This window comes from Dermacentor andersoni, chromosome 3 (genome assembly GCF_023375885.2).
Source record: "Dermacentor andersoni chromosome 3, qqDerAnde1_hic_scaffold, whole genome shotgun sequence".
NCBI classification, from domain to species: Eukaryota; Metazoa; Arthropoda; class Arachnida; order Ixodida; family Ixodidae; genus Dermacentor; species Dermacentor andersoni.
The window spans coordinates 204084705-204106563 of record NC_092816.1 but is presented as its reverse complement, the minus strand read 5'-3'; the positions used below and the strand labels follow the sequence as shown (position 1 = coordinate 204106563).

At 48.4% G+C, this 21859-nt stretch overlaps 1 protein-coding gene across 1 annotated transcript in view; it reads right to left on the bottom strand.

Annotated features, from left to right (window-relative positions):
• The window catches only part of l(3)80Fj (lethal (3) 80Fj), a 378408-nt gene that overhangs the window by 131007 nt on the left and 225542 nt on the right, over window positions 1-21859 (bottom strand). Inside the window, exons 33-35 of the mRNA XM_050172680.3 lie at window positions 19015-19129; window positions 13399-13577; window positions 1652-1873 (exon numbers count right to left, since the gene is read on the bottom strand). Of these exons, the coding sequence (XP_050028637.2) occupies window positions 1652-1873; window positions 13399-13577; window positions 19015-19129 (516 nt within the window). The remainder of the gene's footprint in view (window positions 1-1651; window positions 1874-13398; window positions 13578-19014; window positions 19130-21859) is intronic.

Here is a 21859-nt window from a genome sequence, read left to right as displayed (position 1 = left end):
AACACTCGTCCTCCTCCCTCTAAAGTCTCCTGCCCTTCTCCTCCTTTTTGTTTCGTTTTTTGCCGCTGGTCTCCATTGTATACACAGTACCCACGTTCCCCCTTCTCCGTGCTTGCGTGCCCGGCAACCGTGCGGCCGTGCGGGCCGTGCTCAACACCTCCGAGAAAAGGCCGTGCTCCGTAAGCCCATTTCACGGTCGCGTGCTTAAAGGAACCGCACTATAACCGGCATTCTGCTTCGCATGCCTACACAATAAACGGTTTGCCTATACATTGAGTTATATGGGAGATATATTGATATATCGAGATATATACCCACGCTATAACCGGTCCCGCACTAAAAGCGGTTATAAATGGTCTACACTGTATTGAATTCGGGTATAAACACACTTCGTTATACAGTGGAATCTCGATAAACGGAAATCGCTCAAATGGAACTGCCTCTTAAACAAAACACCGTCCTCATGGTTGGCTGGTTTAACATTAATGCAATTGTATTCAGCCTTGTCTCTCAGTAAATGGAGCTCCCGATAAACGGAAGCAATTTCCCTGGTCCCTTGAAGTTCCGTTTAAAGAGCCCCTCACCAGGTCCCATAGCAGGTTATACGCTCGAAGCTGTTACATGTCCTCTAGGAAGCGTTCTTCAGCAAAAAATTTTCAAATCAGCTCATTAATAGCCGAGATAGAAATATTTAGTGCTGCGAACCCATGATTTCAGTAGGCGGGCTCCACTGCCGAGCAAAACGCTCTCTCCCCTCACCTCGTCTAGGCTCTGCAAGCGAAATTCCTTCCCTGCGTTCTCCTATACCGGACTTTGAGGATCCGCGTGACGCATACATCACGCGCACCACCTTCACATTTTTTTTCGCACTACGGACTTCTGCTGACGGCATCACAGAAGTGCGTAGCGCGGAAATATAATGTGACGGCGAAAAAGGGGAAAAAAAGAAGTTCCATCTACGTATATACGAACGAAGCAACATCTGCAAAAACTTTATTCGTGAACTTTGTTCTCGTCCTCGGTAATCTTTTGTGCCATTGAGTGCATTTGAAATGCTGCACTTCTTAAAAGCGCGACACACAAGGTCCATTGAGATATGCTCTGTCAACACGTTATGGCAGCCAAACACATGTCATTTCTTGATGGTGCCTCCTGTATGCTAATGGATGATGAGGATGATGGCAGCCATGCAATAGTAACAAAACCAAAAATTTAAACCTGATTTCTGGCTGATATTTTAGTTTGAATCCACATTTCGTACAAGGCAGAAATTGGGGATGCTAATAACTGGAAAACATCTGCGCATTATATGCAGGCTATTATGCAGCTCTTGATTCCTAGTTTCCAAGAAGTGTCCATAACATACTTGTTATGCAAACCTAGTAAACTGCCGAGCATGTGTAGTGCAGCAGTTGGTTTTCTGCACAAAACTTGCAATCATTAAATTTGGTGAAACATTTTTTGAGGTTCGATATTCAATTTGAAATCTACTCTTTGGTATGCACGCAACCCTAATTGAGCGATTAATCAGGTCTAAAGGTGCTAAAAGAAGTGGAAGGCTCCAGAAAAATGTTTACCTTCCTGGGCTCCTTACTTTGACTTGTGCAGCTACACAGAGACTGAACAGAGCAAGATAACGAGAAAGGCGCACCTTGTGGTCAGTGAGGGAGTACATGTTGCCAATGATCTGTGCAGCCATCTTCTTGGTCTCTGTCGAGCGATCCTGGAAGGCACGCTGCACCACAGGCATGATCAACGCCAGCGATGGCGCGTCTATGAAGTGCACAAACTTTGTATTCAGCAGTGTCGCCAGACAGCCGGATGTCTTCTCGGCCGGGTCTTGCAGAGCATCCAACAGCACTGGCACAATGGCCTGTGTGAATATCAGAATCAGAAATATCAGAAAGAGATGAAAAAAGAAGGAACAATGAACGACACAGGCTTAGACAGCTTTGGTGTGCTGAAGTCATTTGCTACACAACACATTTAACTAGGCATGATCATTATTGATTGCCAATTTCAATCTAATTCAAGCAAAATAAACCTCCTTCTCGTGGCAGCGGTGTGTCATGTCGCATTCAAGCTGACTCGGGTCACGTGACTATGGATAGAAACGCTTGAGTGGCCGCTGGTTCACATTAGTCCAAATTGTCCAAATAACATACATAACGCAGGGCACATGGTGCCGCATGGAATACCGTGCAAAAATAAGAGAGCTGCCGCCACAGCTTCCGAGACTGAACAGCGTGCCATCAAAGTGGCACAGGGAGAATTCCGCAAAAGTGTGCTGCCATCGTCGCCCCCAAGACTGGAGGCCATGGCCACCATAAGCTGTACTGCCTTGACTTTAAACACACTAGAGACGTGCCTTAAAGTGCGATTACAATGGCATGGTTGAAAGTTAGTTCTTCCTCGTGAAATCCACGCACAGCACTGAAATCTTTCATCACAGTCTGACTGAAGCAGGGGGGGGGTGCTGCCGTGCGCCCAGTTCGGTGGTTGCACCTCCGTGCTTTGGAACTTCGCTTCCACCCACCTTTTACAACTGCATTTGAAGTGTTCGTTGCAACAGTGTGGCACTTTTGAAAATGTTCATCATATATGGACACAGCTTCAACAGGCAGGGCGGGAGAATTGTAAACGCCATGAATGCGGGCATTATAACCAACAGATTGTTATAAGTGGGTTAGACTGTAGTTATTGTGTATTATTAACGCAACAGTGTTAAGGGCCCGATGTTGGTGGAGTTGTCCGTGAGCGAACATTTCCGTATATATTTAGGAATATGTATATGCCATACCTTGCTATATAACATGCGGTACATGCGGGTTATACTGCCACACCATTCTACCAATCAAGTTGTTCAGACCTTGTGTTACATTCTTGACAAATTTATTCCTCTGAATTTTGAAAATGACAGCTCACAAACAAATGTCATGAAACAAAACACCGACAGCGCATGACTATTATATTAAACCTTCTTAGACTTAAATATTAAAAGTGCAAAACAATAACATAAACCCGAAGATAATGGTACGGTCAAACCTTGATATATAGAACACGAATATATCGAATTATTGCATATATATAATGCTTTCTATATCACCTGGAAAATCGCACGCCTATTTAATTTTGTTATTTCAAACGGGGGCAGACACAAAATGGACATACAGTCGAACCTTGCTACAACGAAACTCACGGGACGCACGAAAAATTTAGTTGAAGCGAAAATTTCGTTGTAGCAAAATTTGCCCCAAAACATTGTACAATTTGATACACACTCACAAACATCATTTCCAAAACAGTCGGTTACCTTTCGTTGTGGTGAAATCTGACCCAAAACACTGTCAGATTTGAATACACACTCAAAAACGTCATTCATTTCTGAAAAATGTCGGTCATCTTTGTTTGCCTCCGTGCCTTGGTCATCATCGCCGTGGTGCGATGTTCGCATTCGGTCAGAAGCTGCATTGCGACGTCGTCATCGTGGGCGCCAATGAAATACGAATGACGTCAAAAGCGTCCATTACATCCAGTGCATGTGGCGGGGCCAATGCATCTTGTGAATCCCTTTACGCGTAGTTATGCCGAACCTCTTCAATGACAGATTCGTCGTTAAGCTCTTCATGAACACTTACGTCCCAGTCAACGGCGATGTACTCATCTATGCTGACGTCCGTTGGTACATTTCCGGTGTCTCAAAGGGCTGCCCACGCCGCAGTAACTTCTGTAGAGGGTGGCTGCAATCCAAAACTGTCATCTTCCTCGTCCGTTGTCGAGTCGGCCGTCATTTCAGCCTCAGACATACAGCCAGCATGCGCAAAGCAATTTTCAATTATGCTGCGCTTCAAAACTGACTGACTGACTTCAAAATTGTCAACAGCGTGCTGTTGGAGATGCCGAACTCTGCTGCGTCTCCTTTCTTTCTGCCACTCGAAGCCTCGCTGATGATTCACGATTTCACCTCCAAAGAAAGAAACTTCCGCTTTGTCGCCGTGCTGGCCGAGCGCACAAGCACAAATGAAAATCTGCGTTGCCGCGTTGCACCAGCGATCGCGTGACCTAGGATGAATAGAGATTGGCAGTGGCTCCCGCTTGGCAAAGTGGGCCTGCGTCTTGTAGCAAGGCGGCTAGCCACATCGTCATCACCACTAAACAATGGCGCCCCTCCAGAGTTCGCTTATCGATAACGGTGCAGTGGGCGCAAGTTTTCGATTAACCTAAGCGGCGTGGGTGTACGAAAAATTGCAGACGATTGGGGTTATGTTTATTTTATCACTTTTTATTTTATTGCAGGGTATATTTATTTTATTTTGTGGAAGCGAAAATTTCGTTGTAACGGTGTTCATTGTAGCGGGGTTCGACTGTATTGTCACGTGGTCGTGACGTCAAAGAACACAGTAGCAAAACTGTGAAAGGCAAAAACTAGCTTTTATTGGGCGAACCTGTGCCCACAAAACAGGCTACACTTAAAGCACAACGAGAGCGGCTAACACAGTCGGCGATCGTCGTAAATCTCATCTGCGGGCCAAGCGCGTCGGCTTTTATAGAGCAGTCATCGAATGTTCCAGACTAATCGCTGGGACCCGCGTGCCTTCCACATAGTTCTACACCATTCGCGTCAGGCGATGAACTCAGATAACACAAGGTTCGGCGACAACAGACCGCGGATAGAAGCATCGATAACTTCCCAGAAACTTCGGATACATGCATGCGCGTCCCGCGCTGTGCGATAACATTTGTTAGGCGGCAAAACGTGTCGCCCGATAAAGACAAGTACACGTGTCAATACCCCCCTCTTAAAAAGCATCGACCCGATGCTGCAAACAAACGAAAGTAATAAATAAGCACTCCTAGCAAAGAAAAAAAACAATAAGGAAAGTTCGTTAGCGTCCGTAAAAGGGTTTAAGACGCACCACGTGGACCACTTCAGGTCGTGTGCGACGTCGCTGTGAATGCGAAATGCCGTCTGGCACGACCTCATAGTCCAGTGCGCCAATACGTCGGATGATCTTGTACGGTCCGAAATAACGACGCAAAAGTTTCTCGCTCAGTCCTCGTCGGCGTATAGGGGTCCAAACCCAAACACGGTCACCGGGCTGGTACTCGACGAAGCGTCGTCGGAGATCGTAGTGACGGCTGTCGGTACGCTGCTGGTTCTTGATCCGTAGGCGGGCGAGTTGTCGGGCTTCTTCGGCGCGCTGGAGAAAGGTCGCGACGTCAAGATTCTCTTCGTCGGTGACGTGCGGCAGCATGGTGTCAAGCGTCGTCGTCGGGTTCCTGCCGTAAACCAGCTTAAACGGTGTGATCTGTGTTGTTTCTTGCACCGCCGTGTTGTAAGCGAAGGTTACATACGGCAGGACCGCGTCCCACGTCTTGTGCTCAACGTCGACGTACATCGCTAGCATGTCGGCGAGGGTCTTATTCAGGCGCTCCGTGAGACCATTAGTTTGCGGATGGTAGGCAGTTGTCCTCCTGTGGCTTGTCTGGCTATATTGCAGAATGGCTTGGGTGAGCTCTGCTGTAAAAGCCGTTCCTCTGTCGGTGATGAGGACTTCTGGGGCGCCATGTCGCAGCAGGATGTTCTCGACGAAAAATTTCTCCACCTCGGCTGCGCTGCCTTTCGGCAGAGCTTTTGTTTCAGCGAAGCGGGTGAGGTAGTCCGTCGCCACGACGATCCACTTATTCCCGGATGTTGACGTCGGAAACGGCCCCAACAAATCCATCCCAATCTGCTCGAATGGTCGACGAGGAGGTTCGATCGGTTGTAGTAACCCTGCTGGCCTTGTCGGTGGTGTCTTGCGTCGTTGACAGTCTCGGCATGTCTTGACGTAACGGGCGACGTCGGCGGTAAGACGCGGCCAGTAATACCTTTCCTGTATTCGCGACAGCGTCCGGGAGAACCCGAGGTGCCCAGCGGTTGGATCGTCGTGTAAGGCGTGCAGTACTTCTGGACGCAGCGCCGACGGAACAACAAGAAGGTAGTTGGCGCGGACTGGTGAAAAGTTTTTCTTCACGAGTAGGTTGTTTTGAAGCGTGAACGAAGATAATCCACGCTTAAATGCCCTAGGGACAACGTCGGTGTGCCCTTCCAAATACTCGACAAGGGCTTTTAGCTCCGGGTCCCCTCGTTGTTGATCAGCGAAGTCTTCCGCGCTTATTATTCCAAGGAAGGCGTCGTCATCCTCGTTATCTTGCGGCGGCGGGTCAATGGGGGCGCGTGATAGGCAATCGGCATCTGAGTGTTTTCGACCGGACTTGTATGTTACAGTGATGTCGTATTCTTGTAGTCTGAGGCTCCACCGTGCCAGCCGTCCTGAAGGGTCCTTTAAGTTAGCTAGCCAACACAACGCGTGATGGTCGCTGACCACTCTGAATGGCCTGCCATATAGGTAGGGGCGAAATTTCGCTGTAGCCCAAACGATGGCGAGGCATTCCTTTTCCGTTGTGGAATAATTGCCTTCCGCTTTTGACAACGACCGGCTAGCGTAAGCTATCACGTGTTGATGTCCATCTTTTCTCTGGACTAGGACGGCACCGAGGCCTAGGCTACTGGCGTCAGTGTGGATTTCGGTATCGGCGAGCTCGTCGAAGTGCGCAAGTACGGGCGGCGACTGCATGCGTCGTTTGAGTTCTTCAAATGCGTCGGCCTGCGGCGTTTCCCACTTGAACTCGATGTCACATTTAGTTAGCTGTGTCAGCGGCTCAGCGATGCGTGAAAAGTCCTTGACAAATCGCCTGTAGTAGGCACACATGCCAAGAAATCTACGCACTGCCTTCTTGTCGGTGGGCTGCGGGAACTTTGCGATGGCAGCTGTCTTCTGCGGGTCGGGGCGGACTCCAGACTTGCTGATGACGTGGCCTAAGAACAGAAGCTCATCGTAGGCGAAGCGGCACTTTTCTGGCTTCAGAGTGAGCCCTGATGACTTGATGGCCTCGAGTACTGTTGCAAGCCGCCTAAGGTGATCGTCGAAATTTTCGGCGAAGACAACGACGTCATCCAAGTAAACGAGACAGGTCTGCCACTTCAATCCTGCTAAAACCGTGTCCATCACGCGCTGGAACGTTGCAGGCGCCGAGCACAGTCCAAATGGCATAACCTTGAACTCGTAGAGGCCGTCTGGGGTGATGAAGGCGGTCTTTTCGCGATCTCTTTCGTCGACTTCAATTTGCCAATAGCCAGACTTGAGGTCCATCGACGAGAAGTATTTAGCGTTGCAGAGCCGATCTAATGCGTCGTCTATCCGTGGGAGGGGGTATACATCCTTCTTCGTGATCTTGTTCAGTCGACGATAATCGACACAGAAACGTAGGGTTCCGTCCTTTTTCTTTAGCAGGACAACAGGGGATGCCCACGGGCTTTTCGACGGCTGGATGATGTCGTCGCGCAGCATTTCGTCGACTTGTTCTCTTATAGCCTCACGTTCCCGCGTCGAAACTTGGTAAGGGCTCTGGCGTAGTGGTCGAGCGCATTCTTCGGTTATGATGCGATGCTTTGCGACTGGTGTTTGTCGAATCCTCGATGACGTCGAAAAGCAGCCTTTGTATCGTCGAAGCAGACTTCTGAGCTGTTGCTGCTTAATCACGGGGAGACTTGGACTTATGTCGAAGTCTGGCTCGGGAACTACGGTCGTCGGGGTAGATGCGACAGAATCCGAGAGGACAAAGGCATCGCTGCTTTCCACAATTTCCTCGATGTATGCGATCGTCGTGCCCTTGTTGATGTGCTTGAACTCCTTGCTGAAATTTGTGAGCAACACTTTCGTGTTTCCTCCGTGCAGTCGAGCGATCCCTCTTGCGACGCAAATTTCACGGTCGAGCAGTAGACGTTGGTCACCTTCGATGACGCCTTCTACGTCAGCGGGTGTTTCGGTGCCGACCAAAATAACAATGCTGGAGCGAGGCGGGATGCTCACTTGATCTTCGAGCACACTCAAGGCGTGGTGACTACGAGGGCTCTCCGGCGGTATCGCTTTATCTTCCGACAGCGTTATTGACTGTGACTTCAGGTCGATGATTGCGCCGTGTTGGTTCAGGAAGTCCATACCGAGAATGACGTCTCGTGAACACTGTTGGAGGATAACGAAAGTGGCAGGGTAAGTCCGGTCATGAATGGTTATTCTTGCCGTGCAGATTCCAGTCGGCGTGATGAGGTGTCCTCCTGCGGTGCGAATTTGAGGGCCTTCCCATGCAGTCTTAACCTTTTTCAACTGGGCGGCGATGTGTCCACTCATGACGGAGTAATCGGCCCCTGTGTCCACTAAGGCGGTAACTGCGTGGCCGTCGAGAAGCACGTCGAGGTCGGTGGTTCTTTGTCTGGCGTTGCAGTTGGGTCTTGGCGTCGGATCACGGCTGCGTCGTGTTGAACTGAAGCTTGAACGTCGCGTCGTCAAGTCGTCTTTCGTCGGTGTAGTCTTGGCTTCCTGACTTCGTCGGGACAGCGGCGTGTCGTCATTAGGTCGTCGAGATGGTTGCTTCGTCGTCTTCGTCGGCGGCGGAGGATCTTCGTCAGTTCGACGAACAGCAACCGCACCTCCATCGGTTGCTGCTTTTAGTTTTCCGGATATGGGCTCGCTGACCGGCCCCGGGCTGGGCCAGTGAATGGTCGGCGCTGCGGCGACAGGTAGCGGCCTGGTGACGGCGAACGAGAAGCTCGTCGAGGGCTCCACTGAGTGGCGGCGAGGTAGTCGGCGATATCGCGAGGTCGTTCGCCAATCTGTGGCCGCGGCGCGTTAACGGCAAAACCTCGCAGTCCCATATCCCGGTATGGGCATCGGCAGTACACATGGCCGGCTTCCCCGCAGTGGTAGCAGAGCGGGCGGTGGTCAGGAGCGCGCCAAACGTCTGTCTTCCTCGGGTAGCTGCGCTGGGTGACGGGTGGTCGTGCTGGCGGCGGCGGCGGCGGCGGACGACGGAATTGCGGCGTGACAGGGCCCTGGCGCGGTCGCGGAGGGGGACCTTGACGGCGTGCGACGGCGGCGTAGGTCATCGCTTGCGGCTCAGGCTGCGGCGATTCAGGGGCTACTCCAAGTTGTTGTTGGAGTTCCTCACGCACGGCGTCGGCAATCGAAGCCACTTGAGGCTGTGATGATGGGAACAGCTTTTGTAGCTCCTCCCGCACGACAGCTCGGATAGTCTCGCGTAGGTCGTCGGTGGCCAGTGACTGAACTCCGGCGTAGTTTGTCGCGTTCGTGCGGCGGTCGAATTGCCGGTTTCGCATCTCGAGTGTCTTCTCGATGCTGGTGGCCTCGCGAAGAAACTCGTCGACGGTCTTCGGTGGGCTTCGTACCATCCCGGCAAAAAGTTCCTCCTTCACACCACGCATGAGTAGGCGGACTTTCTTTTCCTCGGACATTTCCGGGTCGGCGTGGCGGAATAGGCGGCTCATTTCTTCTGTAAAAATTGCGGTGGTCTCATTTGGTAGTTGCACCCGGGTTTCTAATAGCGCTTGGGCTCGTTCTCGGCGTACGACGCTTGCGAACGTCTGCAGGAAGCCGCTTCGGAAAAGTTCCCAGGTCGTTAAGGTGGCTTCTCGGTTCTCGAACCACGTCCTGGCCGCGTCTTCCAAAGCGAAGAAGACATATCGCAGTTTGTCGTCGCTGTTCCAGTTGTTAAAGGTAGCGACTCTCTCGTACGTCTCAAGCCAGCTTTCCGGGTCCTCGAAAGTTGAACCGCGGAACGTCGGAGGCTCCCTGGGCTGCTGCAGCACGACGGGTGACGCTGGGGCTGCCATTGGTGTGGACGTGGTGGCCATCTTCCTAGTCGTCTCAGGCAAAAGTCCGTGCTCCGGGGGCAGTCCTTGCAGCCTGCGGCTACCTTGCTGGTTCTTGGCGACGTTGGTGTCTTCCGAGTGAGGGCTTGGGTCACGGCTTTGTGGGGGCGTCCGGTACATGAACGCAAAGCACCTCCACCAGATGTCACGTGGTCGTGACGTCAAAGAACACAGTAGCAAAACTGTGAAAGGCAAAAACTAGCTTTTATTGGGCGAACCTGTGCCCACAAAACAGGCTACACTTAAAGCACAACGAGAGCGGCGAACACAGTCGGCGATCGTCGTAAATCTGATCTGCGGGCCAAGCGCGTCGGCTTTTATAGAGCAGTCATCGAATGTTCCAGACTAATCGCTGGGACCCGCGTGCCTTCCACATAGTTCTACACCATTCGCGTCAGGCGATGAACTCAGATAACACAAGGTTCGGCGACAACAGACCGCGGATAGAAGCATCGATAACTTCCCAGAAACTTCGGATACATGCATGCGCGTCCCGCGCTGTGCGATAACATTTGTTAGGCGGCAAAACGTGTCGCCCGATAAAGACAAGTACACGTGTCAGTATCGAACTCTGCCACCCCAGACCACGTGCGTTCTGTTGACAGGCGGCGAGCTTTTCCGCAACACCCAAAGAAGAAAGCGGTGGCACGATGGGCGCTCCCGACTACTGCATACTACAGCTGCAAACATTGACCGCGCCAAGGGTGCCACTTGAACGTAGCTGCGTATGCAGCAGCGGCTTGGCTAGTTTGACAATGTCTACGATGCATTGCATTTGCCACAATGACTTCTCCTTGGTGCCCCGCATTGCGCCTGCTGTGCCTCGCGAGGAATGGCGGTTTACATCCAAAAAAACGCTTGACAGCACGCACTCAGTGGACTCACTCACAGACGCCTTGGCAGATGCCACTTCGTACTTTGCTACCGATAGTGTTTTAAAATGCTTTGACTGACCCACGTACAGATCACAGCAGGAGTAGCGGCCAAACGAGGACGCTGCTGAGGTTGATCCTGCAAGCGCTGATGTTGCCCTGCTCCTGCCTTCAACGGAGGCTGTAGTTGCTTTGGCCCTTCTACGCCGCTAGTGCGTTGCAATAGAAAGCACCCAAGCTTATCGCTTGTGGATAATTTAGGCTACGTTGAGGACGCAATGGTTCACCATACGGCTGCCAATAAGAAGCAGGCTAGATTGCTGCAGTACTTTCAGCAAAGGAAATGAATACAGTACCTCATTCATAGGTGAGAAAAAAACTTACTAGTCGGGAAAACTTATGATCCGAAGTAATTAAAAATTTGACAGACTAAACCATTGTTGACATCAACGTATTCAAAGCATTGTGGAGATCGTTGTGGCATGAGACACCGATGCATACCACGCGTCGAGCTGGTGGTGCTCCGGCGGCCCGAGACGCGTTTTGTTGTTTTCCTGTGGCGTGGTGCTTCAAGAGGGCGACGGGAAACCGAAACCAAATCGGGCTGGTGGGCGACACAGGATGCCGCCAAAGCGAAACATGACGCCCAATTCGCGCCTCTTGCAGCAAGGGATGGCAGCGCGTTTGGACTATTACTTACTAAAAGCGTGCAGCATGCTACCAATGGCACTACGCACTGTAAAACAGATAGCTGAAGATGCTTATTACAATAGGTTTGGCTGCGATAGCTGTGAATGCAGCACGTGATGACTTAGGCGGAGATTTGCTGGTACCGGAATAAGAATCTGTGTGCTGTTTTCATGTAAGACAGGCAGCCATATACTGTTCTCAATCGCAAAGGCATCATGGCTTTTCTTGTTCACATGGGATCTAGTGGCCGAAAAACGTATACAATTGCACTCTGCTGCAGGGAACGGTGGCGCATTTCGGTTATCACCTACTAAAAGTGTGCGCTGCGCTTCATACGGCATCAGGCGCTGTGAAACAGATAGTCGAAGATGCTAATTGCAATAGGATTTGCAGTGGTAGCTGTGAATGCCGCATGCGATGACCCCAGAGAAGATTTGCTGGTACCGAAATGAGAAACCGAGTGCACTCCGGCGTTTCCACGTGAGATGGGCAGGCGAGTATAGCGGTAAAGCTGCCGCGGTGGACAGCTATATACTGTTCTCGATACGTGCGCCTCATGCATTTCCTTGTTTACATGGGATCTAGCGGCCATGAAACGTATCATATGATTGCAGATTGGCAATGTACTGAACGTTGCTGCGGAAAAATCTTGTTTTCCGGGAACGTATGAACCGGTAAAAAATTAGCATAACTCTATTCGGTCATCTTTTGCGTTCTCGATTACGAGCACTGGCGCCGGGAAAACGTACATAACGGAAACATATTGAGATTCTGCTGTATTTTGTGTGAAGCTTCAAGTGAGTATTTACTGTGCCACGATTGGTTCACAGATTGATTTGTACAAGATATTGAGGAGTATTTTATGTGATCTTATACACCGAATGCTGGCTATATCGAACTATTTCGTGATCACCGTGCCATTCAATATATCGAGGTTCGACTGTAATTTGTTTTGGCACGGCCGGGCACTACCTCCAGGATTGGCTCACACAAGAGGCCATGTTTTTACCAGAAAGCTCACCTTCATGCACAGCATTCACCGCCAACGCTTCCTGGTAAACATTACAGCTACGTAAGCTGCAGTTGCCGGGAAGTGTGAGAAGCAGTCAGGAATCTTTGAATGATATCATGTTCCACTCTTAAAGGTGAAGCTTAGGCGTCCTCCAAGTTTCTTTATTCTTATTTGAAACATTGCATATTCACCCACTCATGGTATTGGGCTTTCTCCACAGAGCTATTCTGAAGTAAGAAAGAGTCCTTTTCAGTATTGCAGACATCCTGGGCATCCTATATACTAACCTGCCATCTCTTATCGTTTGTGTCACGTTTACATTGTTTCATGTTCCATTATATGAGTGAGAGACTCAAAGCAATTGCCTAATTACAATTTATCCCTTTATGCTTGTATTTATCACTTTACATAGCTTTAACACTTCACTTCCGGGAATGAGCATTTCAATTGTCAAAATGTGACAGCTATCACGAATGGAGTGTGGCAATGATGAGAATTTGCGTAATGTTCGTGTGTTTCTAAGCATAAATTATTGTCACCCAGTGCAAGCTGCCACAAGTGAAAAAGAGTAGTAACAGTGAAAAGTAATCACGAGGCATTTAAATATCCCATGCAATATGGTCACTTCTTTTGTCATCAGGTGTCGCCACACAAAGCCGTCACCCTGTGATGTTTTGCGTACATTTGCCATTTGCCACTCAATATGATTTTATTTAGAGAAGCCCACTCATGGTATTTCTGAGTGCCAATGCATGTTTCAATCATGTCGAAGTACTGGCTGCCACGAGTGAAGAGTGGTGAAGCTGAATTCTGAGCCTGTATTCAAAGCCTTCACTTGTGCTCCAATAGTCATGGCATCGTGCTATTGTGCCTGGGGATGCTGGAACTAATCCTACCATCATTTGTTTGGTTGAGCGACAGCTTGCGTTAAAAACTTTAAGCTACTGCAAACCCAAGGAAGGTAGGTAAAAAAAAAAAGCTTCTCTGTATGTTTTGGTGCAGCAGCACTAAGACCAATGCGAATGAGAGGCGACAAGAACAACAGGAGAGACCTGGATCTCTGGGTTCTTGATGACGGAACCAATCTGCTTGAGAGCCTGGGCGCCTGCCCGCTGCACTTTGACGTGCGAGTCCGACAGTACCTCGATGAGCTTGGGCACGATGGAGGGCAGGCAGGACGACAGCTGCTTGGGTGCACAGTATGCCATCGCACCCAGCAGCTCCACTGACCCTGAAAACAACAGCGGCACAACATTTATTGGTAAGTTCTCTCAGATTCTGTCTCAGACTTGTTTGCCTCAAACAAAACCATCTTGAGAGGACTGCAGCACAGTGCTTGTGTGCGCAAAGTCTATGAAAGCACTCAAAATTTTATTGGAACCATTCTCAAAACGTAACGAAAGATCCCTTTCGAGATTCAAGCTTAAAAATTGAGCAAACTCGACAACCACACCAGTTGGGCTCCACAAGAAAGCTACCTTATTGGAGTCCTATGCAGAACACAGATGCACATGGCTGATACAAGGTGCAGGTTGGTGAGAAAACGAGAGCACAATGACAAGGAAAGGGCCATGGTTACTCCCATTGAACTTCCTTTAAAAAATACCCAACTTGTCAAGGGACATCACTCAGGTTCAATGGCTCAATTCATTACCAAAATTTGTGTCTGTGTATTCATCTGCACGAATGCAGCTCCCCGTGCACATGAATGATAGCACAGTGGAATAAGTGACTCGTTATCACAGTGCACGCCTGTGGAAACGTCAAGCAAATGAGCAGGCGGCCCTGTGTGTGCATGTGTTGTTGAAGTGAAGAATGCAGATTAGCCTCGTTATAATGAATTAATAAATGTGATGAAATAATCACCATTCCCCTAGCAATTAACATAAAAGCCTACTTAGCTAAAAGCTCACTCTAATGAAGCAAAAAGTATCTGTAAACGCACACAGCCAAATTCTAAACAGTTAAAACTCTTAAAACTCGCATTCGTACTTGCTGAACACCCTATACATTTTCTATATAACAAAGTAGGCAAAATTAGCAATCATTATATTAAAAATCAAACTTTCAGGCATTTAACAGCAGTCGGCAATAGATTTTTCTTACACATAAGAGGCTGCAAAATTTAACAATTTATCGGGCAACAAGAAAGAGCTTATTTGAATGGGAAAAATTTTATTGAATTTGAGAGTCAGCAACTAAAATTGTTTCATGCCATGTCGATGATATCTTCACATCGGTGGTATGAAGAGAAGTCAAATCTGCCTCCTGGTTGATAGTGTCGCCCTCGGTGGGATGACGCTACCGTGAAAAGCGCCGGATGTGGGGAGAGAATGCTTGATTTGCTTTCACTTCAATGGATCTCTGAAATTCGAGATTATGCAACCTCCAGTACTAAACATGCAGGAAGACAGCACACATACATAATGCCATGCCATCTCAGCATGCCCACTCTTTGCCCACGCAGCAGATGACCTCTAAAATGGCACACACAGGCTGCATATGCGCTCAGCCACGCTGACAGACATGTGCAGCCACAGCCCTGCTACAAAAGGAGATGCGCGCCAGCCTGCCGCCAACTTCCTCTCCCCCTCCTCTCTCCTCATGCGTGCTCCATTACGACGAGCTCACTCCCCTCCCCCTCTAGCTTGCATGAGATGGCAGCCATGGCCTTCCTTAAAAAAAGGAGACGAGCACCAATCTGCCAAGTTCCTCTGTCCCATCACGTGCCCTTGATTGCATTACCACAAGCTCGCTCGCTCCCTTTTTGTTTGCACGAAAGATGGCAGCCACGGCCTCCTTAGAAAAGGAGATGCGCACGTGCCAACCTGCCACCAACTTTCTCTCTCCCCCCATTTCCCCTTCATTAATGCGCGCTTAACCACATTACTAGGAGCTTGCTCCCCTCCTCTCTCACTTGCACAAAAAATGGCAGCCACAGCCTCCTTAAAAAGGAGACGTGCGCCAACCTGCCGCCAACTTCCTCTCTCTCCCATCTCCCTCGCTACACGCATGCTTGACCACTTTACCACGAGCTCACTCCCCTACCCTCTTGTTGACACCAAAGATGGCAGCCATGGCCTCCTAAGAAGATGCGTGCGTGCCGACCTGCCACCAACTTATTCACTCTTCCCCTCCCCTCATGTGCGCTTAACCACATTACCACGAGCTCGGTCCCCTCCACTCTTGTTTGAATGAAAATGGCAGCCACGGCTTATTTGGAAAAGGATATGCACGTGCGCCAACCTGCCGCCAACTTCTCTCCTCCTCTACCTCCCATCACCTCATGCGCGCTTAACCGCTTCGCCACGAGCTCACACCCCTCCACTGTTGCTCGCACGAAAATGGCAGCCACGGCCTCCTTAGAAAAGGAGATGCGTGCGCGCCTACCTGCCAACTTTGTCTCTCCTATCTCTTCTCCCTTCACGAGCCTTTGACCGCACTACTACGAGCTCGCTACCCTCTGATGGCAGCCACAACCTCCTTAGAAGAGGACAGGAGCGCCAACCTGCCACCAACTTCCTCTCTTCTTCCCTACCTCCCCTTGCCTCATGCTCGCTTGACTGCATTACCACGAGCTCCCCTCCCATTTCCTTTTGTTTGCACGAAAGATGGCAGCCACAGCCTCCTAAGAAAAGGAGACAAACTATTTCAACGTTGCTGAATGAAAGTGCATTGGCTGTGGGTCGCGTGGTGTCCAGGGATGTTGCTTAGCATAAGGTGTTATACAGAGCAGTATCACTACACATCACATGAACTTTAGCTATTGAGTTTGTCACTGAGTCATCTATTTATACATTTTGGTGCACGCTTTGGATAATACAATTTTCGGATGACACAATGTATTTCCCGGTTATCTTTATCAGTGTCACATGCTTTCAGACAAACTTTAACAGATCTCACTCGATGAGCATGAATTCACTGTCACAACACAAGCGAACGCTGTGCACCTCATCTTGGAAACTTAAGATTATGCGACTGCCAACACTAAACACACAGGAACCCGATGCGCACCAGGGCACAAACCGTTTCAGCTCGCTCTTTGCACTTTCCGCGGAGAGATTACCTCCAAGATATGGTGCATGGCCTGTGCATGGTTGTCTGCCAGGAGGAGACGAACACAATAGGAGAAGGCAGGCAGGCATGTGTTTTCAATAGAACTAAGATCGGAAAATTAAAATATTTTGTAACATCGCTAAATTGGTTAAATCGAGGTTTGTTATATCGACGTTTGACTGATTCAAAAATATTTTAATACATAGTTTTCCAATTGAATACAAATATTAGGAATATATTTTTCGATGGTATTTGAACTTTTCATACACACACACCCCTAGCCACACTCTGCTGCCCATTCGCCTCTCCACCGCACTTAATTTCACCAACCCCTGTACTCTGCTGCCCACTCTGTGCACGCAACTAAAGCCCCTTGATCGATGGCAAAAAAAGCCATGGAACATGCTTTGCCCTGGTTGAAGGTCGTACACTATTTTATTCTGGGAGGAAATGTGGGCAGTAGAGTGTGTAGCTTGTGGTGCTTGCAGCATGTGAAGGGAAGGACACTGACACACGCTGTGCCATCTCCAACTGTTGCTCTGATAAACTGCTGTGCCTGCGCACTTGAGAGCTTTCTTGCACTGTTATCACTGGGGTAGGCCACTAATCTCGATTAATGATAGGGTAGTGATATAAAAAAAAATTAATTATGGGGTTTTACGTGCCAAAACCACTTTCTGATTATGAGGCACGCCGTAGTGGGGGACTCCGGAAATTTCGACCACCTGGGGTTCTTTAACGTGCACATAAATCTAAGCACACGGGTGTTTTCGGATTTCGGCCCCATCAAAATGCGGCCACCGTGGCCGGGATTCGATCCCGCGACCTCGTGCTCAGTAGCCCAACACCATGGCCACTGAGCAACTATGGCGGGTGGTTAGAAAGTGAGATGCATCAATACCCTTGCCTTAACCAGAGTTATAACCGTCACACGGCACGTGTAATGTCATTCGCAGCGAATGACATTACGTCTTAATGCTATTTTTTTTATTCCTTCTACACAGTCATAATGAATGACATTCACAGCTAATAGCATTCGGCCATTGAATGAGTTTCCCGAACTAATGCAAGCACGACTTCTGTAATCTCGACGACAGGGTATTGGCAAAAAATTGCGAAATCGCTAAGTTAAAACGAAATTGCTATTATGAACTAACTTTTTAATAATTTTATGACGTACAGCAGGATAGTTGAAGTGGTTTGTGCAGCTATATTCTTGTTCCCAGTCTCTGAGTGGATGCTAGCACCTCTTGTCTGCCATGTTTACAAATGCTTGTCTGTCTTTTGCCATTTCTGCATATTGTTTTCAAAGTGGTGCCATGCTAAAGCTTATCCACCAACTATGGAAGCCAACTCTGCAGCTTTGTCAGCGAAGAATGAGAAGCGAAAAGCACACTGCGTCAACGACGAGACACGCGCGTGGCTGTATACGTGTGGGAAGACCACCTCACCGATTAGCGCAGGGCGAAGTGCAACCTGAAAGTATACATGTCGATTGCCGCGTGCTTGCGTGCGCAATGTGCCGATAAACATTGCCATCAGCTGCGAATGCCATTTTTTTTATACTGGTGTAGACAGGGAATGGACTGCAATGACATTCAGTATGAATGTCACTTACTGTTAATGACATTACGTGTGCCGTGTGACATAGATATTACGCTTAACCGCGGGCTCAGTTAGAGAACAGAAAATGATCACGAGGTAATCATATGACCAAATTATTCGTACAAATTTAGCTATGTATAATAAAATAACGTTTTCAAGTTGTAAATTTTTGCAACAATTAACCATATGTTCATCAAATAATAGCGTGAAATTGTACAGTTATGACGAAGCTGCTGTACTCAAAACTGCTATGGAATCCACTACCTTGTCTGGTTCTCAGTTTGTGAGGAGAAACAGAGGCTGCAAAGCTCACTTCGTGGTAACCATGGTTAGGTTACGGTTACATCTGCCACGTAGCTAGCAGTAACCGTGGTCAGCTAACTAGACAGCTTGACCACGGTTAAGGCTGTCTGTGTAACAGGGATATTACAGCACGCACAAGGACGAGACAAGAAAAATGTGACACACTGCCATTCTTTCTTTTTGCATCGTCCTCGTTTGCACTGTACGTAGATCATGCCCAAGCAACAACCCAAACAAAAAATATTACCGTTAAAAGGAAGTTTGGCTTCCTCTCAAATTTGTTTTAACGAAGTTTTACAGTGCCTTACACCAAAATGTCAATTTGAAGCCCAAGGCCATGGTTGCAACATACAATGTACTATGTTCACAGTATAATCATAATGGTATGCATACCATTTATTTCTATTATCAAAACTTGGAGCACTGCAAAAGATTATAAACAAAGCAAGGAACACACAACACAAGCACTTGTGTTGTGCTTCCCTTTCTTCGTCTATATTCTTTTGTGGCCCTTTAAGTTTCGATACTGTAATGCAATACCAACCAGCCCCACCTATCCACCCATTGCCATTTAATTCCAGTTTTCAAAGGCATGTTAGATTCACACAAGTGGTGCACCCCCTGTATCAGTGAAGCCGTCTGCCCATTACTCATGCAGAACAGGGATGTCTGTACCTACACAGCATGCACAGCTAGATTTTCACCTGATTTCGTCCTCCAGAGATCATTCTCCAGACCAGCAAGCAGTGAAGGTAGAGTCAACTTGACCCCATGTGCTGTCAGTTTGCTCATCACTGCTTTTGCAGTGTTATCCGTGGCCTGAGAAAGATGGGAAAAAAAAAGGTACTTCACAAGCACATCCAGCACAATGGCTCCCACTAGAACGAGTGCTACAGCCCTGTGATTCAGCATACTTCCAAGAACCCAAACAAAACTGTGCTCCTTCTTACGTGTACCAATAACTTTTTCTTGGCCGAGTTGGTGTTTGCTGAACGACATGATATTGCAGAGTCTGTCTGTCACTTCGAATCTTTCTTTTGCGGTATTTTGTGCTACAATATCATGTTGCTCGCGTGCACCACTACATTTTCCATTCCGAATGTAATTATTCGTTACCTTTACTGTATGACTCAAAGGGACGCTAAAGAAAAATACTAAGTCGACGTGGACTGTTTAAATACCGTTCCAGAAACATTGCAACGCTTGTTTCGTGCCAAGAAAAGACTTAGTTTATGACAAAATTGTATCTAAAGGGTCCGAATGCCTTTTTCGAAATTCAAATCTCCCGCCACCCTACCGGGGAAGTGGTGACGTTGCATACATCACCAATCCCTTTGCTACTGTTGGTGAGTAAAACTGTGCCCGACAGACGGTGGCACTGAGCCAGGTGGATTCGCCGCTGCAGCCGCTTTTTGGTAAAGTGGCGTAGACCGTTCGGGCATCCCGCGACATCACATGGTAGTTGAATTCTCTGTTATTTGCAGTTTGTGTGAGTTTCATGAGCCAGCAAAACCAGCGCAGCACTGCGCGATCAGGAAAGTACTGAAACGCGAAAGCATGGGCAGCGCAAAGCCGAGCAAAAACGAACCCTTTCGACCACCTGCATGGTCGTCAACAGCAATTTCACTGAAATATTTTTTCCAAACATGAAATGGAACTGCACAAAAAGCATTTTATTTCATCTTATAATACAATACGAGCTTGTTTTTGCAACAATTAGTTGAGTACTAGTGACAAAATTTAACTGAGGAGTGCTTTCGTCATCGGGCAAGTGCTTAAATGTTCCAGGAGAGTCTCTAATCATGTCCTGCATTTACCTCGATTTCTCTATTATTAAGGCTCTGCTCGTGATAATATTGACGCCTTAGAGATTCTCGAGCACTAATCTATCACTTTAGCTTGACTTAGTATTTGCCTTTAGTGTCCCTTTAAGTGCTACAGTTGAATCTCACAATAACAAAATGGGAGGCGAATGTGAAAAAACTAGCTTTTGAGAGAATTTCTTTGTTGGGAAATGATACAGCACAGATAGGTAGGCAATGTGTTGCAGAACAAAACTTTACCGTCAAAATCCCACTAACCTACTCTGGATAGCTCTACTCGAGGATATAGAACCATAGTGCCAACAGTACAAAGTGCGTCCCATGCGTCGATCGGCAGTGGTAGCACTGCCGTAGAGAAGCAATCTAGATTAATTGCTTTCAGAGATACGATCACTTTTACGGGATTTTGCATTATACAGCGCTGAACGTAGAGCAACAGCGCTCCACGCATGCAGCAGCATTTCTCCAGCGCACACTGTCGCCCGTAGGCGCAGATGTGTCCGGTGCCAAGCACGAAAGTGATCGTATCTCGTATAGCTGAAGGCAATCGATCGAGTTAACGGCCCCTTTGCGCAAATCCACGTCCGGCACCGAGCCTGCACGTGATGCCTATCCCGTGGCGCTAAATCCAGCAAGGGATGCGCATTCCCGGACAATTGCTTAATCATGGCACGATGCGTAGCACTCCATGCTGCGACCATCATCTCATGCGCCATATACAATTCCACGTTGGTGGGACATGGATTTCTTTGTTTTTGCTCTATTTTTCTCACCGAGTCACACATTACACACTGCACTAGGTGTGCAAAAACAGTCATCACATGTCTGTAACAACATGCGTGCTGCTTCGAATGGGCGATCAACAAGATGGCGGCTATGACACGTTTGCAGCGCATGCGATCGCTTCCAGCGCCTGGCTGTTTTTGTAAGCAAAAATTGTGGCGCCCACGCAAGTGTAATGCAGTGCTATTTTACTTAACTTTAGTGCAAAGCAATCACATTTGAGCACACTTTGCAACCTGCTAGCTTAGCGTAAGTAGGTAATACAGTGAAGTACACTTATAACGATACCCCTTATGATGGTACATCGGTTGTAACGATCAATTGACCACAGCGTATCAACTTATGCATTAGGGCAATGAGAAAAAAACCCCATATATAATGATATGTTATTCACCGTATATCGGATATAATGAGCGAAATTCTGCCTTTTGGCTGGCGTTTCCCATGCAGAAAAATTGCGAAATTTCCTTTGCTAAGTTCCCCTTAACCGAGAAGGGGCAAAAAGTTTGCCTACGCGAGTTCGTATCTGCCACCATTACCGCGCGTGCGTACCGCCAGTGTGCCGATTCAGAGCATTGCAAGTTGGCGCGGCGTGCCACAAGATGGCACCAGCTGCTTCACGTCCGTGTCGCCGGCTTGTGTACAGAGAGATAGAGAGAGACAGAGAGAGAGAGAGAGAGAGAGAAAGCGAGAAGCAACTCGCACCTACGCTCTCTTTCTACTATCTCCCTCTCTTCCTCAGGAAGCGTGGAAACAGCGCTTGGTGCACCGACAAGGCAGCAAATTTTGCAAGACTCGAGCAGTCGATCACTCTGAAAACCCCGAGAGCCACGATCATGAAGGGAAGGCTAGAAGCAGTGACAGTGCCGGTGAATGGAAATGGCGGGCTTTGTGCGCTAGGGTGAAACCCCCACGTATGAAAACAACACGGTGGCAGCCACTG